This window comes from Arvicola amphibius, chromosome 6, assembly GCF_903992535.2.
Source record: "Arvicola amphibius chromosome 6, mArvAmp1.2, whole genome shotgun sequence".
In the NCBI taxonomy this organism is placed as follows: domain Eukaryota; kingdom Metazoa; phylum Chordata; class Mammalia; order Rodentia; family Cricetidae; genus Arvicola; species Arvicola amphibius.
The window spans coordinates 101,252,004-101,276,343 of record NC_052052.2 but is presented as its reverse complement, the minus strand read 5'-3'; the positions used below and the strand labels follow the sequence as shown (position 1 = coordinate 101,276,343).

The 24,340-nt window shown below is 41.4% G+C and overlaps 2 protein-coding genes and 1 pseudogene across 5 annotated transcripts in view; 1 reads left to right on the top strand and 2 right to left on the bottom strand.

Annotated features, from left to right (window-relative positions):
• Bend7 (BEN domain containing 7) overlaps positions 1–2,309 on the bottom strand; it is an 84,171-nt gene extending 81,862 nt beyond the window's left edge. For 3 of the 4 annotated variants that reach the window (XM_038334701.2, XM_038334702.2, XM_038334704.2), the window contains exon 1: positions 1,878–2,309. In XM_038334701.2, coding sequence (XP_038190629.1) covers positions 1,878–1,938 — 61 coding nt within the window. In that variant the 5' untranslated portion in view covers positions 1,939–2,309. The remainder of the gene's footprint in view (positions 1–1,877) is intronic. The other variant, XM_038334705.2, reaches the window with a different exon arrangement.
• A 9,005-nt stretch (positions 2,310–11,314) lies between these two features.
• Positions 11,315–11,795, top strand: LOC119817528 (60S ribosomal protein L23-like). Its single transcript, XM_038334835.1, has one exon. The coding sequence runs from the start codon at positions 11,319–11,321 to the stop codon at positions 11,739–11,741; it is 423 nt and encodes a 140-aa protein (XP_038190763.1). The 5' UTR covers positions 11,315–11,318; the 3' UTR covers positions 11,742–11,795.
• A 9,168-nt stretch (positions 11,796–20,963) lies between these two features.
• On the bottom strand, positions 20,964–21,439 carry LOC119816361 (annotated as a pseudogene).
• Between the last annotated feature and the right edge of the window lie 2,901 nt (positions 21,440–24,340).

Sequence of the window (24,340 nt, the reverse complement as noted above, 5' to 3'; positions counted from 1 at the left end):
ACCCGTTTTCATGAACATATCAATAGTAGTGTGCCTCAGAACTGTCTCTTGACTCAGGTTACTCAAAGAATCTCAGCTTAAAAGTAAGCACATTTAAAAAAAAAGATACTGATGTGTTATTTCAAAAAAGAAGTATACTTTGAGAATCAAGATTCTTACCTTTCACATAAATGAATCTTTTGCATTCAACCACTGCACTTTATTGAACATGCAATAGTTTATCTTGCAAAAAAAAGTATTGAAAAGCACCTGCACAGCAGAATCAGAAGTCATTAAAAGAAAGAAAGAAAATGAAAAAAAAGGAAGAACTATGTCCATCCAATTTTCAAATACATCTTAGGACCTCCTGTGGAAGCTACAGCACTTTGGCAATGAAGTTCTTTACAAAGCAGGACCACTTGGGTGTGAAAATAGATGTCTCTTTTCATCAACAATCCAAGCTTTGGGTGGGTTTGTTTCTTGTTTACCTTCGATGGCACAGGACAATATGGCAAAACTACCCTCTCTTTTAAGATCGAGTAAGTAGTAAATTGCCTGAGGTCATAAATAAGAAAGCAGCCTCCAGTCCTGAAAGGAGCACATTGATTGTATCAAACGGGCCACCACACATGGAAAGATTTACAAAGTACAAAAAACGGAGTAATCAACGGCCTTGTTGGTGGGGTGGGGTGTGCCAAGAAAGAGTAGCCAAATATTTTGAATACACACACTATTTCAGGCCCCTATCATTAAACAGTACAAAACTAAATTAGGGGAAACACAGATGAGCAGATCCTCAAAATGTCTATAATTAAACCATTTCCAGACTGACGAAAAGTGGGCTTTACAGAGTCCTCGTTTCAGCTTAGCTGAGTCTGGAAAACTTGCCGGCTTGAAATCACCCTCCAATGTCCATCTGCTTGCACGTGACTTCTGCAGGCCCTTGGAACAATCACGTGTCTCTCTACTCTGATGCCAATGCTAGATAAAAACCACCCAGCGAAAGTGGACAGGTTCTGTGATTTGGCTTTGACCTCAAAGATACCTACAGAGGGTGGGTTGAAACTAAGTATTAGGACCGGTGCCATTACCATGGGGACCGGGGTCACCCCTTTCATATATTGAGGCAACACACGACATTTTGACAGGTGTATTCCTTATCTTGGAGTTGCCATCATTTTTTAAAAAAAGACTCAAATCAGGAAGATAGGTTAGAATAAGTAGCAGAACCCAGTGGAGACACTATTCAACTTTCTCCTCCCTAGACAAAATAAAAGCATAAAGAGTGTGCAGTACACCTGTTAGTCGGCAGGACCTAGCTGGATTTTTTTTTTCTTTCTTTCTTTCTTGTAATGACACTTGTCTGACTGGTATACTACCTAGTCTTAAAACACCTAGAAAAGATGCTGTATGACAACAATTTCTGTTTTGAGCTTGGATCCCTAATGAGCTGATTATTCTTAAAAAGAACAATGATCATCTTTCTCCCCCCCCCCCCATTCTCTTTGCAGAGTGGGGGGAAAAAGAGGAAAACAAAAACAAATCCCGGTATATGCTCGGCCTGCCGGCCAGGCAAACCGTCAGCCACCCCAGCCCAGCGGCGGCCGCGGCGGCGGCACCCCCGAGCGGGCTCGGCTCCCCGGTGTCATTGTTTGCTAATTTCCTGACGTGCCCTCCGACTTGTTTACCTTCAATAACACCCCATGGGTCCCCTCAGGCACAACTTTCCCCGCGGCGGGGCGTGTGCGGCCCGCGGCCCCCGGGTTCGGGCGGCGACGAGGGGGTCGTGGCGGGCGCGCCCCCGGCGTGGAGCCCGCGGGCGGCCGGGGCGCGCGGGGCCGAGAGCGCGGAGAGCGCGGCGCCGGCTTCCCGCCGCTGTCCCCGGGCCGGCCGCTTACCTCGGCTCACCAGTTTGAAGCTCTGGGATTTCCTGCTTCTTTTCCTCTCGGAGAACTCCATGGTGCGGGCAAGGTGGCGGCGCGGCAGGAGACTGAGGCGGCGGCTGAGGCGGGCTCGTGTCACCGCCGCGGAGCCGCCGGGACCAAGGTCCGCGTCTCGATCGGCGGGGGAGGCCGAGGGACGGGAGGAACCACCACGAGCCCGGCTGGGGGCTGCGGGCGCGGGCTCCCGGGCGAAGTTGTCCCCTTGCGCGGCGCCGCCTTCCCGGTGTCTTAGGCGCCCCCTCGGTGCCCCCTCATGCCGCCTCGCTCTTTCCCGAACGCCGCCCGCCGCAGCCCAACTTTCCGCCGGGAGCGGGGCCGGGCGGGGGCGCGGAGCTGCGGGGTGCTCGCCGCGGCCCGCCTGGGCTCAGCCTGCGGACGCGGCCCGGGGGACGCGGCGAGCCGAAGGAGGGCGGCGGCGGCGGGTGCGGAGCGGCGGCCGGGGCGCTGACCGCCCCCGCGGGAGGAGGGGCCGCGCTGGCGGAGGGGGCGGCGCCGCCGGGACCCCGGGGCCACCTGCTGGCGGAGCCCGGCCGCCGCCATCCCCCGGGGGCCGCCGCCACCGCTGGCCTCGGCCGCGCCGCGCCCCAACGAGGAACCGAGGCCGCGGCGCAGCGTCGGTGGCGGCCAGGGCCCACGGAGCTGTCCCCGGGTGGACACTGCTCTCTGCGGGGCCTCGCTCCTCCGCTCCGGGAGGCGAGCTTGCTTTTAGAAATAAGCCAGGGATCGCGGCTCCTCGGTGGCCAGCCCTCGCTCTGTCTGAGAGCCGGGCTGTGCCAGGGCCAGACGCTGATTTTAGGCAACTTTTAGCAGGGGGTGAAGAACTTACCCATCCGTGTTCAGCAAGCGGGAAGAGATTTGAGAATGTGCTGCTGAGAAGACTGGGAAAGAGTGAAGTTCAATTCTTTACCCCCCATCCTGGGGGGCTGTAGGAGGAAGTTCTGTGTAAGGAGTCTGCTTGGAATGGGGTTTACGGGAGGGGAGGGGAGTACCAGGGGTGAGGAATATAAGGGGGTGCAGGCTCTGAGGGAAACAGTGATCATAGCAGGTGCAGGGGACTCTGTCACTTGCCGCAGAAATACCAATGTAATTGACATTCACAGATGACCGTTAGTAGTTTTCTGTAATAGTCTTAGAGGAGCTAAGAGTGCACTGACTGTAGGCGCCATTTCTTACAACATGTTTTAAGCGGGAATAGAAAAGATTTTTTTTTTACATCACCTGGGAAAGGTAGTACGGGAACATGATCTGACATGCTGAAAAAGTACTGCCTCCAAATCTACGGCTTCTAGACCAAAGTACAAAGGGGATAAAGGGATGGACTGCTTCTCCAGCCCAGTAAGGTCAGGTTGCTCTAAAGAGTAGGGAGGAAAAGAGGGAGGAGGGAGCGTAGTCTTAATGAATGAGGTGAGTCGCTCTCAAACGAGACAGCCATTCAAAAGCCATTCTGATCCTCGGTGACATTAACAGCAGCACAGCTGCCAGGGAAGGGTGTTGTGGAAACAGCCAGTGCAGATATACCTGGGAGAGAAAAACCAAAGAAGGGGTGATCAGCAGCCCAACTGCTTGTGGAGACAGAGGTGTGAAGCAAAAGATGGATCACATCTAGCTGGCCTGGGGTGGAGACCTAGGGCTTTCATTCAGTTCAATAAAACAAATCCCTCGAAGAGATGCTTGCTTTTTCCCCTACATCCTTTGAGATTATAGAGGCTGAACTCTTTTCCCAGAAAAGTGTATGGGAGAAATAAAATTGTATTTGGTAAAGTTCTTAGATCTCTTTAGAATTCTAAGAGGTGATAAAGGGATAAATATAATAACGATTTAGGCAATTATATCACTTGGTTCTTCCCCCAGCCCCTCCCTTTAAAACAGGATTTAAAAAGGCTGAAGATGTACGGATGTCCAGGACCCAGTCGGGTGTGTGTGTGTGCATGCGTGTGTGTCTTCCCTTGTCAAATTTTATTCCAGTAGCCACAAGGCTGAGTACTATGCTGAGTATTGCTGAGTATTACTCATTCCTTGGAGCATAAAATAAGATTTTATTGTGTTAAAAATCATTGAAGGTTTCATCCCAGGAAGCAAATCCCTAAGGAAGATATCAACAAATTATCAACCTTAAGTACAGGTAGGAATGTGAACTCTACTTACTAAAGAGAATATTCTTTATAAAGTTAAGTCAATATTTTTTAGAGAATATCTAAAATAATAGTAACTATTTCTTGGCCCTTTTGACCAAACTCTCCAAAGATGGTCGATGTGTAAGAGATATGAAGCAGCCTGTCATGTTAAATTTTAGAAAAAATCAACACATTTTTATTTACTTTCTACTTGGTACAAACCACTGTGGCTTTATATAACAAATTTATAGATCTGCAGTTAGTATTAAGTAATACTAAACTGTGCTCGCCTTGAGTGGGTGGGTGTCTGTCATAGTCTGCTTCAGTTAACTTAATAAAATACCACAGACGGCTCGACTTAAACAAGAAATTTACTTTCATATCACCATGGGGTCCATGATCAAGGTCTGATACAGTATGTAACAAGCTTTCTTGTCAGACTATCTTTGTAGAATCAGCCCGAAAATAATGACACAGAGACTTCTTGTTAATTATGAAAGCTCGGCCTATAGCTTAGGCTTGTTCCTAACAAGCTCTTACAACTCAACCCGTTTGTATTAACCTGTGTTCTATCACATGGTGTTACCTCTCTTTCATCTTGCACCTCCTGTTTCCTCTCCCGTCTCCTGGCATCTCCTTCGTGCTTAGATTCCTCCTCCTCTTCCTTTCTCTCCAGAAATCCCACCTCTACCTCTTGCCGAGGTACTGGCCGTTCAGCTTTCTATTACACCACTCACAGCACTACACCTTCACACAGTGTACAAATATTCCACAACAACAGAGTGTTTCTGGGGAGGGTACTGCCTTTTCGCTGAGTGTTCTCAACTGGTAGACAGGTCTCCCTTTTATTTAAAAATATGTTTTAAATTTATCATCTTTGTGTGTATGTGTGTGCTTGGCGCCCACAGAGGTCAGAAGAGATCCTTAGATCACCCAGATCCAGAGTTACACATGTCTGTGAGCGTCCATGTGGATGCTAGAAATCAAGCTTTGGTCCTCCGCAAGAGCAGCAAGTGCTCTTCCTTGCTGAGCCAGTGCTCCAACCCTCTCTTTCCCCTTAGGAGGCCACAAAGAATTGGAGTCCTGCCCTTTTGACTTCTTTTAACCTAAACTACTATCAAGAAAAGGTCCCATTTCCATATCCCATCATATTAGAGGCCGGAGCTTCAACATACGGATTTTGAGTGTCAGTAGTGTTGATTTTGTTTGAATATAGTGTCTGGGTTGAGGTGTCCTGGCAAACCCTTTGGATCTAGTAAGGTCATTGCTGTGCTTAGCACTTATAGGTTCCCAGAAACTTTAGAACTACAGGTTTACATGTTCCTGGAGCTTGGGGAAGACTGTACAAATATTCTATGACATCATGCAGGCCAAACATCTTATTATATGACCATTCCAAAAGCCAGTTGATTATAAAGATTGAGCATAGGGTTTAATCTTGGACAAAGACAGACAATTTGGTCAGATAACATTAAATAACCATAACATAAATTCTTAAAATTCTCTGAAAACTCTGTCCTAAGAAAAATAAATAGCATTATGAAAATTTCAATCTTTATTTAGAGCTCTCTTTTCCAAAAGATATATAGCACAAGCCATATGTGTAATTCAGACTTTTATATTAACTACATTAAATGACAATCAAGTTAAATTCGTTTTTTAATACATTTTACTTAACTGAAAACATTAAATTGTTATTATTCTGACATGTAATTAGTAGAATATTCTTGAGATATTCTATATTCTTTTTGTACAAAGTTTTGAAACTGGTATGTGAGGTGTATTTAATACTTGGAGAACAAATCAATTCAAACTAAACCTCCAATGCTTGACAGCCTCAGGTCTTCGGTGGACAGCCATACTGGACAGGCTGTAATGAGAAGAACGGCAAGATTTGACCCGGCTGTGTATATAAACATGACTACGTGATGGTTACCCTTTCAACTGTTACATTAGCCCTCAAACAGAAAGAGATGCGTGAAACAGCATCATCAAGCTTGGGCTATTCTTACCTTTGGGTTCTCTAGAACTAAAAGAAGGAATAGTTCCTAAATAGGTTCTGGGAATCCTTAGCATTGATTTTCGCTTTCTGACAGTCACTGATGCCCAGGGTTACAGACAGAATAGATACCACTACTGTGCCCCGTACTTCTTAGCTTACTCTTGGCCTCAGGCAGTTCACATTCTACTTTACTTTTAGTAATGGTAATTTAAAATAATGGAGGCAGTATTTATAAGAGATTATATCAGTGAAATGGGATTGGGGAATTTTGTTTAAATGTGTTACCTGATGTTCACGTTCCTTTTGGAACTCAATATATTTATATAGGATGTAATTCTTCTTAATGGTTCTCTAAGTTTGGTGTATATTAATGTTCCAGTTTTGCAAATGAAGAAAATCTGTTTTCATAACATCATTTTTTCTTAATAGAATGACAGTCCAGTTTCCAAAATCTTAACAAGTGACGGCTGGTCTATCATTGACCCATTTCTTTAAAATAAGGTTTTCTGTTCTTTTTTTCTTTAAATCTAAATATAGTAAAGAACACAAATCTCACGTGGACACTTCAGTGTATTTTACTAATATAAATATTCATGTACCCCACACCCTAATGAAGACATGGAACTTCCTAGACATACGAACAAGCTCCCCTGAGACCCTCCTCAGTACATTCACCTCCACCCTAGGAAACCACAATTCTAACTTTTGCCGCCTTGTCTTGGATATGCGTACTGATGAACTTCATGTTTTTTTTTTTTTTTTGTTTTTTTGTTTTTTTGTTTTTTTTGATTTTTTTTTTTTTTGAACTTCATGTTTTGAAGTCATGTGTTACATACCGCTTTGTTCTTGCTGCTTCTGCTTAACATGTCCCGGAGATTTATTCATCTTGTTGGATGTGTTTCATAGTTCATTTCCTTGCTTTGCTGTACATTGTTTTGTTAGAGGACTATAGCACTTTAGAAAACCTGGTCCACTGTTGATGGATATTATTCATTTTTGCCATGTATTTTGGTACATATAAACAAACTTTAGCTTATGTTTATGTGAATAGAGCTGCTGAACCATAGTAGATACATATTTTTAGATTTAGTAAATTGCAGTTTTTCTAAGTAGTTTTTTCAGTTTGCGTTTCCACTAACAATGTATGAAAGTTCTAGTTATTCTGAATCTTTGCCAACACTTAGTAAAAACAGGACTCTTTGTTTTAGTTGCAGGGAGGTAGTAGTATATTGTCTTTTTGTGATGTTAATTTACATTCCCCAATAATTAACCAGTGATGTTGAACATATTTTCATATGCTTATTGGTCATGCAGGCATCTGGGTTTGTGTGTGTGTGTGTGTGTGTGTGTGTGTGTGTGTGTGTGTGTGTGTGTGTGATGAAAGAGTTCTTTCTATACTCTGGATAAAAATCTTGTAGAATGTTTGTATTACAAATGTTCTCACCAAAGTGGCTGGAGAGATGGCTCAGAGGTTAAGAGCCCTAGCTGTTCTTCTAGAGGACCTGAGTTCAATTCCCAGCATCTACATGGTGATTCACCAATGGCCTCACCAAATCTGTATCATATATTTTTATTCCTAATGGTCTTAACTTTAATGAAGTTGTTTTTAAATCTTATGGATTATTAAGGTATTATCTTCTACCACATAGACTTACCATTTAAGCTTTAATTTGTCAGCATATTGGTTTCCTGTGGCTACCATAATGTATCACCATAACTTGGCATAACCTGGCAATAACTTTTTTCTTTCAAATTTCCCAGAGGCTAGAAATCTAAAATTAGTACCACTAGACTGAAATCAAGGTTCATGCAAATGTGAGCTTCCTTAAGAGTTTCCAGAGGAATATCTGGTTTTTCCCCTCCCAGCTTCTGTAGCCGCTGGCTTTCCTTGGATTTGGTAGGATGAACTCTGATCTCTTTCTCTGTCTTCACACCACTTTTTATGTAACTTTCCCTCTGCCCACTTCCTAAAATATATTTTTTACTAAGTGAGAATTTTGTATGTGCATACAGTTTATTTTGATCCTATGCATCCCTAACCTCTCCTGGATCCATCCACCCCCTTCCAGTTGTGTGTCCCTTCCCAACTCTCTTTTTAGAAACCGGTCAGATTCAGTTTGTGTTTGCTGTACACTTTTGCCTGTCTAAGGATCACATTTGGGTTACAACTCAGTAATCTCCCTTTGCAGTATCATCACCAGCTTGGTTATGCCTGACCTTTCTTTCCTATGTAAGGCACCATACATTGGTTCTGAAGAGTAGGATGGGAAGATCCGTCGGTGATCTGGCTTTCCATCTTCCCAAGCATGTTGTCTCTGGAACAAACAAACCCTAAGGTTTGATGGGACTCCCAGAATTCTCAACAGGACTTAGGCAGCCTGCATACAGCAGCTTTCTGGGATATTTTGATGTTTGTGGGCCTCGATTTACTGTAGAGACAATTACTTATACCATACCAACGACACAGGCTTCTTTGAGATAAATTCTGCATGTAAAAGTAATTTGAAAAGTAAAAATGGAATAGTGGATAGTGTTAGTTCATGCCATATATGCGTAGATGAAGTAATTTATCTACCACTTTAGAGTTCTCATGTTTGTCATTGAACAAAAGTCTGAGTCTTACCACATTTCAGATGTTCAAATGGTAGTGAGTGTCAATCTGAGTGTTATCCCAAATGCTAGAGGCCAGGCAATGTGCAAAATACTTTGGGGAATATTTGCTGTTTATCAGGATACCTGGTTTGAAACTTGGATTTATTGCACAATCTTGGGCAGATAAGGGTCTACTGTGATATGGTACCCTAACAGTACTATATCTTGGAAAATTAATGTAAAGAGATTGACAACTCATAGATGGCATTTAGTTACTATGTGGAATAAAACAAACAACAGCAAAGAAAACAGGCATGGTGACTGGGAGGTGGAGGCACAGAGATCCTGTGTTCAGAGGCAGCCTGGGTTTCTAATGAGGCCCAGTCTGAAATAAATGAAAAATAAAACTGGATAAATAAAGTGGTGTCTGGTACCAATAGCAGATTTTAAAAAATCAACCAAACAAAACATCAACAATAAAAAAAACCCATTGCTAGACAATAAAAGTACTAAGGAGTAGAAATAGGCCCCGAATCCCACTCCCAGACTAGGATTCTGTTTGTTTTGAAGAACACCCAGAGTGCTGGGAGCAAAAGACTTTGCTAGGTGTTATTGACAACTACCTGTAAGGACACAGTGGTCTGAGCCTATATTTAGAATTCTTCCAAGATGGCCCCTGAATTTAGAGGCAGAATAGTAGCAGAGAATGAATGTCTGAAAAGGATCTTCCTGAAGTGGTGGCCCTTGCAGACATCTCTCTAGCGCCCTCTGTTGACAGAGCTAACCGTTTTGCTGCTTCAGAACCCCAAAGGACCAAGCATATTTAGAGCTGGAAGACCATTATTGAGCACTGGTAGGTAGTAACGCATGCTCTTATTACATACTCTCATCCGCTGGCTATTGGAGATAATAATTGTACTTCCCACACAGAATTAGTGTGTGAAGAATCAATAAATGCAACAGCTTAGTCTACTGGCTTGATTGTCTCTGTCTGCTCTTTCGTTTGGTTCTTAATACCGTATCCCAGCCTGATGTTACAAGCTTTATATAAAAGGAGAAGTGATAAGTTCAGCCCCTGTTTTGTGGAGCCTCATCTTTGGTACCTTTAATAAGAGTCCTATCAATGTGCTTCCCAGTTTGTATTTTGAGAATTCATACCATCTTGCTGGGCAGTGATGGTGCATGCCTTTAATCCCAGCACTCGGAAGACAGAGGCAGGCAGATCTCTGTAAATTTGAGTCCAGCCTGGTCTACAAGAGCTAGTGCCAGGACAGGCTCCTGTCTCGAGAAACAAAACAAGCGAACAAAAACCCCCAGCCTTTATGAATATGATAGAATTCATTAAAGAGAAAATTAATAAATCCCTTAAAGAAATCCAGGAAAACACAAACAGAGGGAGAAAACGAATAAAACTGTTCAAGACCTGAAATGGGAATACAATCAATAATGAAAACCCAAACTGAGGGAATTCTGGAAATTAGAAATTTGGACAGAAACTACAGAGGCAAGCTTCACCAACAGAAGAGATAGAAGAGAGAATCTCAGGTGTTGAAGATATGGAGAAGAAATGGACGCCTTGGTCAAAGAAAATGTTAAATCTTAAAAGCTACTGACACAAAATATCCAGGAAATCTGGGACACTCTGTAAAGATCAAACCTAAGATTAATAGGGATAGAAAAAAAGAAGATTCCCAGCTCAAAGGCCCATAAAATATCTGCAAAAAAAAAAAAAGAATTAATACTATCTCAAAGACTACATTTCTAAATATAAGGAACTTCTTTTTGTAGTAATGGCATATACTTTTTAAATTCTCTAACTATTTCTGGAGAAAATGTGTATTATATCTTTAAGTTTGATTTCTTATAGAGAAATAAGTACCAAATAAATGAATTTGTCCCTTGTAAATATTTATTGATTCCCTACTACTTTAGTTAGGGTTTCTATTGCTGTGATAAAACACTATCACCAAAAGCAACTTGGGAAGAAAAGGATTTATTTTACCTTACATCTTGTAGTTCCTTGTGCAGGGAAGTCAAAGAAAGAACTCAAGGCAGGTACCTGGAGGCAGGAGCTGTTGCAGAAGCCATTGAGGCGTGCTGCTTGCTAGGTTGTTCCTCATGGCTTGCTCAGCCTTCCTTACAGTACCCTGGACCACCAGCTCAGGAAGGCACCACCCACAGTGAGCTGGGTCCTCCCACACCAATAATTTTAACCAAGAAAATTGGCACAGGCTTGCCCACGGGTCAGTCTGATGAGAGCAATTTCTCAGTTGAGATTCTCTCTCCCCAGATGATTCCAGCTTGTCACTAGTTGACATAAAACTAGCCAGCACACCTGCCTTGGGTGAGACCGTGTTCTAAAGCATGTCTACAAAAGTGAATTAGAAAATTGAACAAACTTTTCATGCTCAAAGACCTGAAATTTTAGACAATAGACTGGATGAGATAGAGAATAAGTAAAATGGTTAAATGTAGGTTCAGTGATAAATAAGGGAAAAAATATTTTTGAAAAATGAAATTGGTAACAGAGACTTAAAACTTGATTCATCAATCTCACTGATTAGAAAGGCATGGTGTATACACTTTTAATTCCAGCACTCATGAGGATTTCCGTAAATTCAGGACTAGTCTAGTCTGTAGAGATTTGGTCTCAAACAAACAGGTTTTGACTCTTTCCGGGCCTTCAAGATGTCGAAGCGAGGACGTGGTGGGTCCTCCGGAGCGAAATTCCGGATATCCCTGGGTCTTCCGGTAGGAGCTGTGATCAACTGTGCTGACAATACAGGAGCCAAAAATTTGTATATCATCTCTGTGAAGGGACTCAAGGGACGACTGAACAGACTTCCTGCTGCTGGTGTGGGAGACATGGTGATGGCCACGGTGAAGAAAGGCAAACCGGAGCTAAGAAAAAAGGTCCATCCAGCTGTTGCAATTCGACAACGAAAGTCATATTGGAGAAAAGATGGGGTGTTTCTCTATTTTGAAGACAACGCAGGGGTCATAGTAAACAATAAAGGCGAGATGAAAGGTTCTGCTATCACAGGTCCAGTCGCAAAGGAGTGTGCGGACTTGTGGCCCAGGATTGCATCGAATGCAGGCAGCATTGCGTGACTCTCCAGTGCATTTGTAAAATAGATTCATTAAAAGGCTTTCTTGACACCTTCACCAATGTCAGCTTTTTAGACGGAAACTGCTGAATGCCAACTCTCTGTGTGACCTTCACTTTATTTTTTATTTTATTATTTTTTTGTTTTTCAAGGCAGGGTTTCTCTGTCGCTTTGGAGCCTGTCCTGGAACTAGCTCTTGTAGCCCAGGCTGGCCTCGAACTCACAAAGCTCCGCCTGCCTCTGCCTCCACAGTGCTGGGATTAAAGGCATGTGCCGCCACCACCACATGGTGTGACCTTCACTTTCTAACTTTTGTAAGGATTATCTTTAGAGGCTGGATATGGATCAGCTGTAAAGAGCACTGGCTCTTCTTCCAGAGGACACGGGTTCAAGTCTCAGCACCCACATGGTAGCTGTAACTCCAATAAAAAAAAAACCATTAACTTTTTTCAGGCCCCTTCTGGTACTAGACACACACATGGTGTGCAGGTGAACAGGCAAGCAGAAACACTTGTGTGTGTTCAATAAAGTCTTTGTCTCTTGAGTCCCTAAAAAAAAAAAAAAAAAAGGTCTGAGTGTGTGTGTGTTTGTGTGTGTGTGTGTTTACATTGTGGCAGTGCCATGTTTATTCTGCCATTCTGCATCAGTTATGGAAACCAGAAACTGTTCCCTTTGAACATCATTTAAATTTGAATTTCTCTTGTAATGATAAAAACCTCCCTTAGCATTATGAGAAGTGGGGTGCTCCAGCGGCTTCCACTCAGGGTATCTGTTTGCACATATATAGACGGTGCTAACATCCTCTCCCAATCGGTAGCTCTATTCTCCCGTAACTGCTAGACCAGTGCTGTTTGTATCTGAGGAGGTGCTAAACTCAATCTTCTTTACCTGTCTGCATTCCAGCATCTCCTTAAATCAAGGCCTCCATGTTAAACTTACATTTAAAAGTTCTACTTTCAAACATTCTTAGGAGTGGCTGGCCGGTCTCCAGCTTTGAAATATAGTCTGAGACTAATCTCTTCCATTTAATTCCCCCACACCAGAGACTTCAGAACCAGGTCTGAAAACTACAGGAACCATAAATTTAAAAAGTGTTAGTTTGATACATATGAAATCATTGCCTTAATTTATTCACTACAGAATATCTTCACACATCGCTGTTTTCTGCAATTTATACCATATACTCTGTAGTTCCAGCTACTTTGTATGAAGTGTGGTTAAATTATTCCCAAAAGGGAATATGAAAAGCCTTCTATGAGATGGTCTGGGGAAGAGGATCTAACTAAGCATAGTGGAGCAAAATTTAAATGAAGCAAATTGGAATAAAAGTTTCAGAAAAACTATTAAGTACATAAGAAGTACCTTATATTGGAATAAACCCCTCCAAAAAAGATTACTTTTAGAGTCTATTGGAAAGAGATTAGACAAAATTCTAGGAAAAAATCTATCAGGAATGTGCACTTGTACAGGTGGTCTAAAAATTGGGTAAGACAATCAAACAGCCTTTCGTGTTTCATATCTTCAATTTTCAGTCTTTGGTTAATCATGTCAATGAAGGTTTCTCATAAAGACTAAGTGAATAGTTTTATAGAAAATCAAGTCATGTTTTGTCCATGTGATTTCATTTTGTTCTTTTCCTCAATAAGTACAATGTTTTGACAGGACTTTCTCTCATTTTCTTTTTTCTTTTTTTTTTTTTTTTCTTTCTTTTTTTGGTTTTTCGAGACAGGGTTTCTCTGCAGCTTTTTTAGAGCCTGTCCTGGAACTAGCTCTTGTAGACAAGGCTGGCCTCGAACTCACAGAGATCCACCTGCCTCTGCCTCCCGAGTGCTGGGATTAAAGGCGTGTGCCACCACCGCCTGGCTTCTCATTTTCTTATATGAATTTAATGCTGGGTGAAGGGCCCCAAACTGCTAACTGTGGAGGCTGTTACGCTTTCCCCTGATTTTGCATGCCAATCTCATTCTAGTGGTATCTTCATGAGACCTGTCAGGCATGGTGCTCTCTGTGTTATTGTTTGATTTTGTTTTGTTTTTTGAGACTAGCAGTGCAGGGCTTGTTAGTGTTTTTTTTTTTTTTTTAAATGCTAGCAATTTGGAGGCTGTATTTATTAACTCACTTAATCTCTTAATCTTTAATCGTTGTTCTGGGTCTCGAGGCTTACAGGAAATACATAGAGCTGAGCTAAAAGGACTGCTGCCCACAGGGAGTAGGGACTTAAGCAAGCTAACCAAAGAGAGGCTGGGGCTGTGTCTCAGTGATAGAGCCGTGTGCTCGGTTTCCAGCCCCGCAATAAAATAAAGCAAGAAAGATCTTCTGTGTCTGTAATAGGCTGTCCCTTCTGAAACACTAGAAACAAGGTGGCAGCCGCATCCATGCAGGTCAGCCACCGAGGGTGCACAGGGACCATGGCAGAGGAGATTGCTGAGGAGGAGAGGTCAGGTAAGTATAGGTTAATTTCCTCTCTTTGTGAACTTGATGTACTCCGCATTTTATGTCATCAGAAGAGCATTCCTTTGAAGAGGAGAGCTGAAGATGTGAAAGGGCTTATGGAGTTCTTCAGCGCGGTGATAAAGCAGGGTGACCTCATTTGCTCCCACTTGAGCCCTTGTTCCAAACCGTGGAGGCGGCTGCCTTCTCCATTGCCTTCCATATTCTGAGGGTCTCCCCTGCCCCTGCTCTGTCCTTAGGGAAGCTGCTTTCTCTCGTCCAGCTCTTACCATTGATTCCCACTTCCACAGCATCCCATACATCCCCAGCGCAGCGCGTTGTAAGAGAAATGGGACAAGATTTGGATGAGCAACTGAGACCAGAGTTTCAGGCAAACAATCCGGTATTCAAGGTTTGCCTTGAATGGAGTAAGCTCCTCCTTAAAGACTTCAAACATCCAGAGAAAGTCTCAACCAAAAAAAAAAAAAAAAAAAGAAAGAAAAGAAAAGAAATGGACCGGGCAAAGTTCTAGGAAATTCTGTAAGCACAGAATAAAATTTAACCACTCAGTACCTACTGTGGCTGAGGGTACGGAGCTACTGGTCTCTGCAGTGGGAGTTTCCCTTGTGACATCCTTGCCACGGACACCAGGGATGCCTCTTCATCTGCAGAACCACTTACAGTTGAATCCATGCTCAGCAACACTGATGAGATCTAAATCTCATGCAGTAATTTAGTTTTTAAAAACAGGGAAGCAACACTAATAGGAAATATGGTATGAATTTCGGTGATTTTTCTGGTTTTGTAATTTGATTTTCTGAGTAATGATCTATATGGATATATACCTCTCATAATTTTACTCATTTAATTTCTATTTATGGTTATAGAGCAAGTAAAATAAAAATATATTCCATAATGGCATATAAAATGATGAGTCATATGAAACAACCCTGTCATAGCTTCAATCTTCGGAACAAATTAAGATGAGATCCTTTTTCTCTTTCGTGAGAGCCATCAAGACTGAGAATTAAAAAGCAAGAGCAGTTAGGCTCTGCTTTGCACCTCTGCTGCTCACTTTCCTGTCCAGACATATTTTCCAAATTTGGCAATGCAGATTTTCCTCCAATTTTCATTCTTAACAAGTGCTTTGCTTAGAAATTAAGCTTATTTGTACACATTTGCTGACAAATTTTTTGCATGGCTACAACCTCATATACTCTTTTAAGGACAAGTTCAGTTGGTCTCTGTCTGTACCAATAAAACATTTTCAGTTTATGTGCTCTCTCTCTCTCTCTCTCTCTCTCTCTCTCTCTCTCTCTCTCTCTCTCTCTCTCTCTCCGTGTGTGTGTGTGTGTGTGTGTGTGTGTGCATGCGCGTGTGTGTGTGGTTCCAGAGGAAGTCTATACTTAAGAAGAATTAACATTCTTAAGATATGTGTGTGTGTGTGTGTGTGTGCGTGTGTGTTTCTAGAGGCAATCTGTATCTAACAATTTTCAACTGTCAGTCTAGAGGATCAAGGAAAGGCAGCAAAATCATGCCCATGAGGAAAGAATAGATTCTGTAAATGAAGCGAGGTAGGATGTGCATGCATAGAGGACATGTATGTATGGAAGAGGTACAGAGGTGGTAAGAGCACAACCATGGAGCAACAGGAAGGCTCCCACTGGGCTCTGTGACACACATGGGACAGAAGTAAGGTTTTACTGAGGGCTGTAGGATTTGTCCCCATTTGGCATTGGCTATAATATACACACCCTGTTAGTATGTATATTTATCCCAAGGACTTTTTGCTGCCATACTGATGTTTCTTTTGAGTGTGAGTTATGCCGAAATTGTTCTATGTGCAGCTCACCTTTACGTGGTTGACATGAAGTGGGGCTGGAGGAGAGTGGGGTAGTAGGGATCTATTAAATTCTGATCAAACAAATGTTAAGCTTTGAAGCTGTAAAGATATTGTCTCATATACCCCATCATTATACCATTCCCTGTGCAGAATGAAAAGAATTAGTGTTGTAGCTCAGAACGGAGTATAACAAATGTTTATTTAGGGGTAACTCACAGATCAGCAGTCCTCTGCGTTAGCAGGGAACAGGAATCAAATCCAGCAGCCAAGGGGCTGCGTACATTTTTACATCTGCATTTATAGTACATTTGACCATGCCCAAAGTGGGCCAGTATCTTAAAGGCTACTGGCTAAAGGAGTTCCCACAGCAATTTAGTTCCAATAGAAACATTAAAAAATAAATGGATACTATCTGTTTATGTCCTCATGACATTATGGATTATCTCTTTATCTCTTTTTTTCTTTGTCTTCATATAGTTAAATATCTAAGTGGCATGACGTATGATCATGGGAAAAACAAACTTACATTTTTGTCATGCAAAATAGAACTTAGACTTCAAATTTGGTGAGAAATTTTCCTTGTTCAAAGATGTTGCCGTGGATGCTAAATTTTTTAAGTCTGCATCATTGCATTGCATTGCCTTTGTACACTGCTTAGTTTAAAACACAGGAATCTCTTTTTTTTAAGAAAACAACTTTCTGTTAAATTACTTTGGCTATCCTCAGTAACGGCAAATCTTCATCCTTTACGATACATTGACTTTTGAAATTAGTCAAGGATGATTTGGGGCATAGTTTGATATGTAATATATGTAATCACTACATCTTTTTTTTATAAGAACAAGAGAAGAAGATTAATAGGTTTTGTAGTTTATAAACTGAAACTAATTATAACAAGACACCCCAAATTATTTCTAGGTGGCGAATTTGTTGCATTAAAGTATAGTCATCTCTAAAATCTTTCTAAATAATGACGTTCTTAGACTCTTATTTGTTTTCCCACTCATTGAACACTAACAAACGTGTCTTTAGGACCTATCAAACGTTAGATGGTATCCATGAGAGTGTCCACATGGAAAGATCCAGAAGGATTTCCCACACAAGTCACCTTATATCTCTGTAGCATGACCACAGTCTCATCTAAGGTCTCCTCTGCTCTAAAGAGGAAAATCCACGGCCTCTTACTGAAGTCTCCTTTGTTACCCTCATAATATGCCATACAGCCTGTCCTATAAATGCCATACAGGCTATCCAATATATGCTAATCAGTCTGTCCACAGAAGGAACACTTGAACTCACTGTGATAGAGGACTCATTCTTCAGTCATCTGGAATCAGAATTATGAGTGGAAGTGAGACTCCTGGAAACTTCTAGAAGTGTTTTGAGAACCACCTACTTGAGTGCTTCAGGTTGAGGATGGGTGGTAGATTTGTAAATGATATTTTGAATGTCTCTTTTTCCTCGGCGGGGGGGGGGTGATCCCTACTTCCTCATATCCTTATCCCTTATATTCAGACTACACAAAGTAATTTCTGTCTTCCTGATATATGGCTCTCCCTGCTCACATCTCTGATGTGAGATGAGTTGTAGCCTGTAGACTAATTAGCACTTAGATGTAGGAATAGAAGAATGTTTTTGCTATTAACACTGAAAAGTTTGGGGCTAAAGGTGTGAATCAAGTAGAGCAACATAGTGATATTAGGAAATTTGGCTTCTGGTAGATGTGGGATAATTAGTTGACCTAATGCTTCTACTGATAACAATGACAACGTCTCAATTAAAATATTAAAAAAATAAACAATTAGAAGACACCGGAAGGAAACTATAAGGAGTAAAGCCCATAAGTAAACACGCTCTTAAAAGATTCATGTTCCTAGGGAAATTCCCAGGAATCCACAAGGATGACCTCAGCGAAGACCCTAAGCAATAGAGGAAAGGGTACCTTAACTGGTCTTCCCTTGTAGTCAGACTGATAACTATAATAATTATCATAGAAACTTCATCCAGCAACTGATGGAAGCAGATGCAGAGATCCACAGCTAGCACTGGGCCGAGCTCCCAGCATCCAGTCGAAAAGGGGGAGGAGTGATAACATGAACAAAAGGGTCAAGACCATGATGGGTATACACACAGAAACAGCTGTCCTGAGCTTGTGAGAGCTCATTGACTTGACTGATAGCAGGGGAATCTGCATAGGACCAAACTAGGCCCACTGAATGTGGGTGACAGCTGTGTGACTGGGGCAGTCTGTGGGGCCACTGGCAGTGGGATCAGGATTTATCCCTAGTGCTTGAACTGGCTTTTTGGAGCCCATTTTCTATGGAGGGATTTCTTGTTCAGCCTAGATATAAGGGGGAGGGCCTTGGTCCTGCCTCAGAGTGATGTGCCACACTTTGTTGCCTCACTATGGGAAGCCTTACCCTCTCTGAGGAGTAGATGGGAGGTGGGGTGGGAGGAGTGGAAGGAGGGGAGGGGGAGGAACCTGGGATTGGTTTGTAAATTGAGAAAAGATTGTTTTTAAAATAAAAAAAAATTGTGTTCCATCAATGTGGCTTCTGAGTTTTACTTTTTGACCACAGATACCGACTAGCAGCTCAGAATGGTGTCCTGGTCATGGTAGATTTCAGTGTCTGGGTGCCGTGTTGAAGACCAAGGGGCAGCTGGGAGGAAATGAACCCTAAAAGCGGGGGCAGATTAGGGGTAATGAGATTTAAATTACACATATAAACACGTTTGTGTCTCCATTTGGAAGAAGCATCATCAGAAAAACTAAGAAAGTGAAAGAATTAATCAGAGATTTCAGCTACAGTTCAAAAAAGGTGGGGTTGGGGGAGACCTCAGGAGTTTGAGTCCAACCTTGTTAAAGCTAACCAATATGATGGATCCAGACTCTCTAATATGCCATTTATACAGTCTAGAATAAAACATGGTCAACCATGGGAAGAAACCTCAAAATGACTCATGTAACAACTGCAACACAATAGTGGACACCAAACCTTAGGTAACCCTTAGCAACAGAGACTTCAGGGAAAACAGGTTTCTTTTTTAAGTATATTGAAAAACAATATGTAGAAATCAGTTGAAGTGAAATAAAAAATTCAAATTTTAAATAAAAAATACTGTAACCAAAATGTAAAGTTTACTGATAATTGCTGATGGTAGAGCACATGAACATAATTTTAAAATATATCAAGTGGGAATTATTTACATTCAAGGAAAGAGAAAAATTAAATATGGACAATTCCTCAGAAAATTGTAATATGCAACACAAAATACCAAGTATGTAATTGGACAGCTTGAAGGAGATAAATTAATGGGGAAAGAAAAATATTCAAATAATAGCTTTATATTCCCCAAAACAAACTTATAGGTCACAGGTTAATAAGCAATAAAGAACAAATGCTAAGAAATATCCTCTGAAGTGCACAGTGATGTCTGAAGCAAAGCTAAGAAGGTGTGTGGGGCAGGGGACGGCATAGTAAACACGATACACTACACAAGGAAAACTATACAGATGATGACAGGATTCTCATCAACAGACTTGTGATGCATGCCCAGTAAAAATCCTCCAGCAGTGAAAAGTGCTGTTAGCTGAGAGCCTTCAGTTGTCAGTTCCTTGAGAGATGGCCTCAGCTGTGGAGAGCTACCTCATTCCAGCCATACATCCTCCCGAGGTAACTGCCATCAGTGATCAGTTAGTGTTGGGAAGACCTGACCACTTGATCTGATATCCCTTGATCTGAAGGCCCATTCTTGTGCCATATCTCTTCTGGGATCAGCTTTATAGAACAAGCATTATTAAAAAAATAAAATGATTCCTAGTGACATTCTGCTATACTCATAGATAAGTACCTAGCCCAGTTGTCATCAGAGAGGCTTTATCTGATAGCTGATGGGAGCAGATAGAGAAAGACCCACAGCCAAACATTAGGCAGAAAGAGAGAAAGAGCCACAATTAGAGATCTCCCCTAGGTTTCTCCCCTTGGAGCTCTGGTACCCCGTGGAAAAGGAGGAGGAAGAATTGCAGCAGCCAGGGGTGTTGAGATCACCAGGAGACCACTGGTCCACAGAATCAACTAAACAGGACCATAGGGGCTCAGAGAGACTGAAGCAGAAATTGTAGAGCCTCATGGTTCTGTGCTAAGTCCTCTACATATATGTTATGGTTGTTAGCTTGGTGTCTTTTGTGGGACTGATAACAGTGGGAGTAGGGGTGTCTCTGACACTTCCGCCTGCTCTTGGAACACTTTTCCTCCTACTGGGTTACCTCGCTCAGCCTTAATAAGAGGGTGTCTTATGGTTTCTATTGCTGTGAAGAGACACCATGACCATAGCAACGCTTACAAAGAAAACATTCAATGTGGTGGCTTGCTTACAGTTTCAGAGGTTCAGTCTATTATCATCATGGAGGGGAGCATGGCAGAGGGCAGGCAGATGTGGTGCTGGCTACATCTTGGCTTGCAGGCAATAGGAAGTTGACTGAGACACTGGGTGGTATCCTAAGCATAGGAAACCTCAAAGCCCACCCTCCACAGTGACACACTTCCTCCAGCAAGGCCAAGCTCCTAATAGTGACATTCCCTATGAGATTATGGGGACATTTCCACAAGTACAAATGCACTAATAATTGGAAGAAGGAAGCAGGAAAAGATATGCCATGGAGAGCAAAACATAAAGAATCTGGAATGACTACAGTTAGATCAAAATTGATCTGATGAGAAAGAGCAGTAGCTGGGAGGAAGAGAGACACTCTGTGGTGACAATGGGCGGAAATGACTGGGGAGACCAAGGAGTTATTAATGACCACGTGCTGCCAGAAAGTCTCATGGTAGAAGGAGTACTATCAGACTGCCACACAGAATAAATTCAGGATAGTTGGAGACTTTACCATGTCTCTACCATGTCTCTCAGTAACTAATAGATTCAAAGATATAGAAGTTCTTTTTTTTTAACTCAAGCAGTCTTTAATGAAAACTGTATGAGACGCCCATACTCCTGCATCTTCTCAATTGTTTCTTCCTTGTATTTGCCCTTCTTCTTTCCTACTTGTCGAGACTTGGCTTTCCTTTCCAGGATCTTCTTTCGGTCTTTGTGCAGCTTTATAGCCTGGTGATCACCACCTTGCTGGGGTGGATGCCCACGTGGACAGTTGTGCCATTAGCCTTTTCTCGCTGCACCCGTTCAATGTAGATGACGTATTTCTTCCTGTACACCTGGACCACTTTGCCAATCTGCTGGCCTTTGTAGTGTCCCTGGACAACCTGAACTTCGTCATCCTTTCGAATGGGCATCGAGCGAACATTGTACTTCTGTCTCAGCTCTTTGGAAAAGGGGGAAGACATGATCTTCCTCCGAATGTGAGAAGGCGCATTGAAACGCCGTTTGTGGTTCTTGCTCCGGTCAGAAGTCACAAAGGGATTGAACTTCATTTTGGCGGCTGCGATCCAGCGATGGCCGCAAGAGGAAAAAGGTCTATACGTGACTTCCGGTTCTGTAAGTTGCCGAGAGATCTCCAGAAATTCTTTTTTTTAACTTCTATATGTATTGGTGTTTTACCATGGGTGTCTGGTTCCCTGGAACTGGAGTTACAGACAGGTGTGAGCTGCCACACAGGTGCTGGGAATTGAACCTGGGTCCTCTGGAAGAGCAGTCAGTGATCTAAACCTATGAGCCATCTCTCCATCCCCAATGTATAAATTCTTAAGAATATCATAAATCAAATTAGCCTAAGCTTAATACTACATTATCAAATAAATATGTGTCAGTAAATTTTGGATAAAAATTTGATTAAGAAATATGTTTGGTTTTGGATCAAAATGAAATTCAACTAGAAGTTAATAACAGAGAAATCCCAAATATTTGGAATCAATCAAGACTCACTAAAAAAACACATGACATAAAAAAGAAAGCATGATGAAATTAGAAAACATTGTAATCTTAATGAAAATTTATATCAAGATGTTTATTTTAGGGAGGAAGCAATGCTTAAAATAAGTTATCCAACAGTCTAGTTTAATAATCTACAAAAGACAAACTCAAAGTAGGAAGAAAATGCTTACAAAGGGGATATTAAGTAGAGTGTGAAGGTATATGCCTATAATCCTAGCACTTGGAGATACAGTGCTTGGGGTCGAGCCTGGGCTACATAGCGAGCTTTTATCTAAAATAATTTTTTAAAGCAGCAGAAGAGAAAGTTACAACTAAGAGAAAAATAGTTTGAATAGATTAATAAAGTCTAGCCCCATCTACTAAGATTAAAGGGGAGAACATATAATTACCAACATCGGGGTGAAAGAAGAGGTATCTCTGTAGATCTGACAGACATCAAACAAATAAGAGAATGTAAAGAACCACTTTAGGGCTGAAGAGAAGATTCAGTGGTTAAGAGCGCTCGTTGCTCTTGCAGAGGATCCAGGTTTGATTCCCAGCACCCATGTGGTGGTTACAACCATCCATAACTCCAGTTCCAAGGGATCTAATGCCACCTTCTGACCTCTGCAGGCACCAAGCATTCATGTGATACAGATATAGACATACAGTCAAAATATACAAAAAATAAGTAAATCTCATAAAAAATTTAAAAAGAGCTATTTTAGGTCAATATATTAACTGCTTAAATAAATTACGTAAGTTCTCTAAAAGACAGTATTTTCCAAAGCTGAAAAAAATAAGAAAAATACCTAAACAACCCTATGTTAAATAAGCTGAATTTGCTATTGAAAATCATCCTAGAAGGAAAATCCTAGACTCAGAAAATTTGATAGTGAATTTCTTAACAAATATTTAAGGGAGGAATAATAGCAAGTATACATTGAATCTTTCAGAAATTAGAGGAGAAAGGGACATTTGTTTTATGGGACCAATATTACCTTAATGCCAATACCAAAAAATTATAACAAAAAGCCACTATCCTCATAAAGTAAGTATAAAATTATTAGCAAACATATCAAATGTAGTGGGGATCATGACAAATGAGATGTCTCCTAGAAATGCAATTGTGAAATCAATGTAAGTAACATTAATTTGAAAAACATGATCATATCAAAAGATGCTGAGACAGCATTTGAGAAAGTTTCATGAATAAAAATATCTTAACAGAATCTGGAGCTAAGGCTCAGGTTGTTCTTGCAGAGGACCCAGGTTCAGGTCCCCACACCCATATTGTGGTTCACAGCCATCTGTGACTCCAGTGTCACAGGATTTGATGCCCTGCTCTGGGTACCAGGCATGCCCATGGTGCATTCAGATATAAACAGCCAAAACACTCATACACATAAAATAAAACCTAGTTTAAAATAAAGTCTTAGCAAAGTAGGAATGAAAAAAGCATTTCTTCCACTTGATAAAATATATCAGCTGAGCGGTAGTGGCGCACACCTTTGATTCCAGCACTCTGGCCGGAGGCAGAGGCAGGTGAATCTCTGTAAGTTCAAGGTCAACCTGGTCTACAGTGCGAGTTCCAGGACTGCTAAGGCTAAGCAGAGAAATCCTGTCTTGAAAAATAAAAAAAGAGAATATCTATAGTTCTTAATGAAACATCAAGTGTTTTCTCACAGATATCAAGAAGACAAAAATGTCTGACTTTATCATTTCTTCCTATTCAAGTTGAATTCTCTCACAATATGAATGGCAATTAAATGAAAACAGATAAGAAAAGAATTGCAACTGGATCTATGTACAGATGACACAATTATCCAATGAACAAGTGAAATTTCAAATACAGAAAACCCTTTGCATATAAATAAAAGTATCCTGAAATGAAATTTCTGTGCACATAAGTAGGAAGACTCAATACTGTCAAGAGGTTATTCTCTCTGTCTTAATCCATAGATTCAATGCAATCCTGAAGAATAGAAAGTACAGAAAGAAATCCACATACCGTAGCTATATTGATCTTTGTCAGAGGAACAAAGACAAACAGAAAAAGAGCTTTTTCAACAGATGGTACTGAAACAACTAAACATTAAAGTAAAAATGTCATTCTAGACACCTTTCATAATGGTTAACTCAAATCGTAGATCTAAATATAAACTGTACCTGTAAGATTTCCAGAAGACAATGTAGGAGAAAATCTAGGTGAGCTCAGGTTTGGTGATAACTTTTCCAATATAACACCGAAAGCAAATTCTGCCAAGGTGAAGCTTTGTGTTCTATGCACAATAGCATTTTGTAAGATAAAATGGTAGTGTAAATACTGAGAGAAAAATCTTTACAGAATGTATCTTATGGGACATCTGGTATATAAAATGTGAAAACTCAACGTAATCAAACAACCCAGATAAAAGATGGCTAGAGACGGAGCAGACACTTTACCAAAGCAGACAAAGATG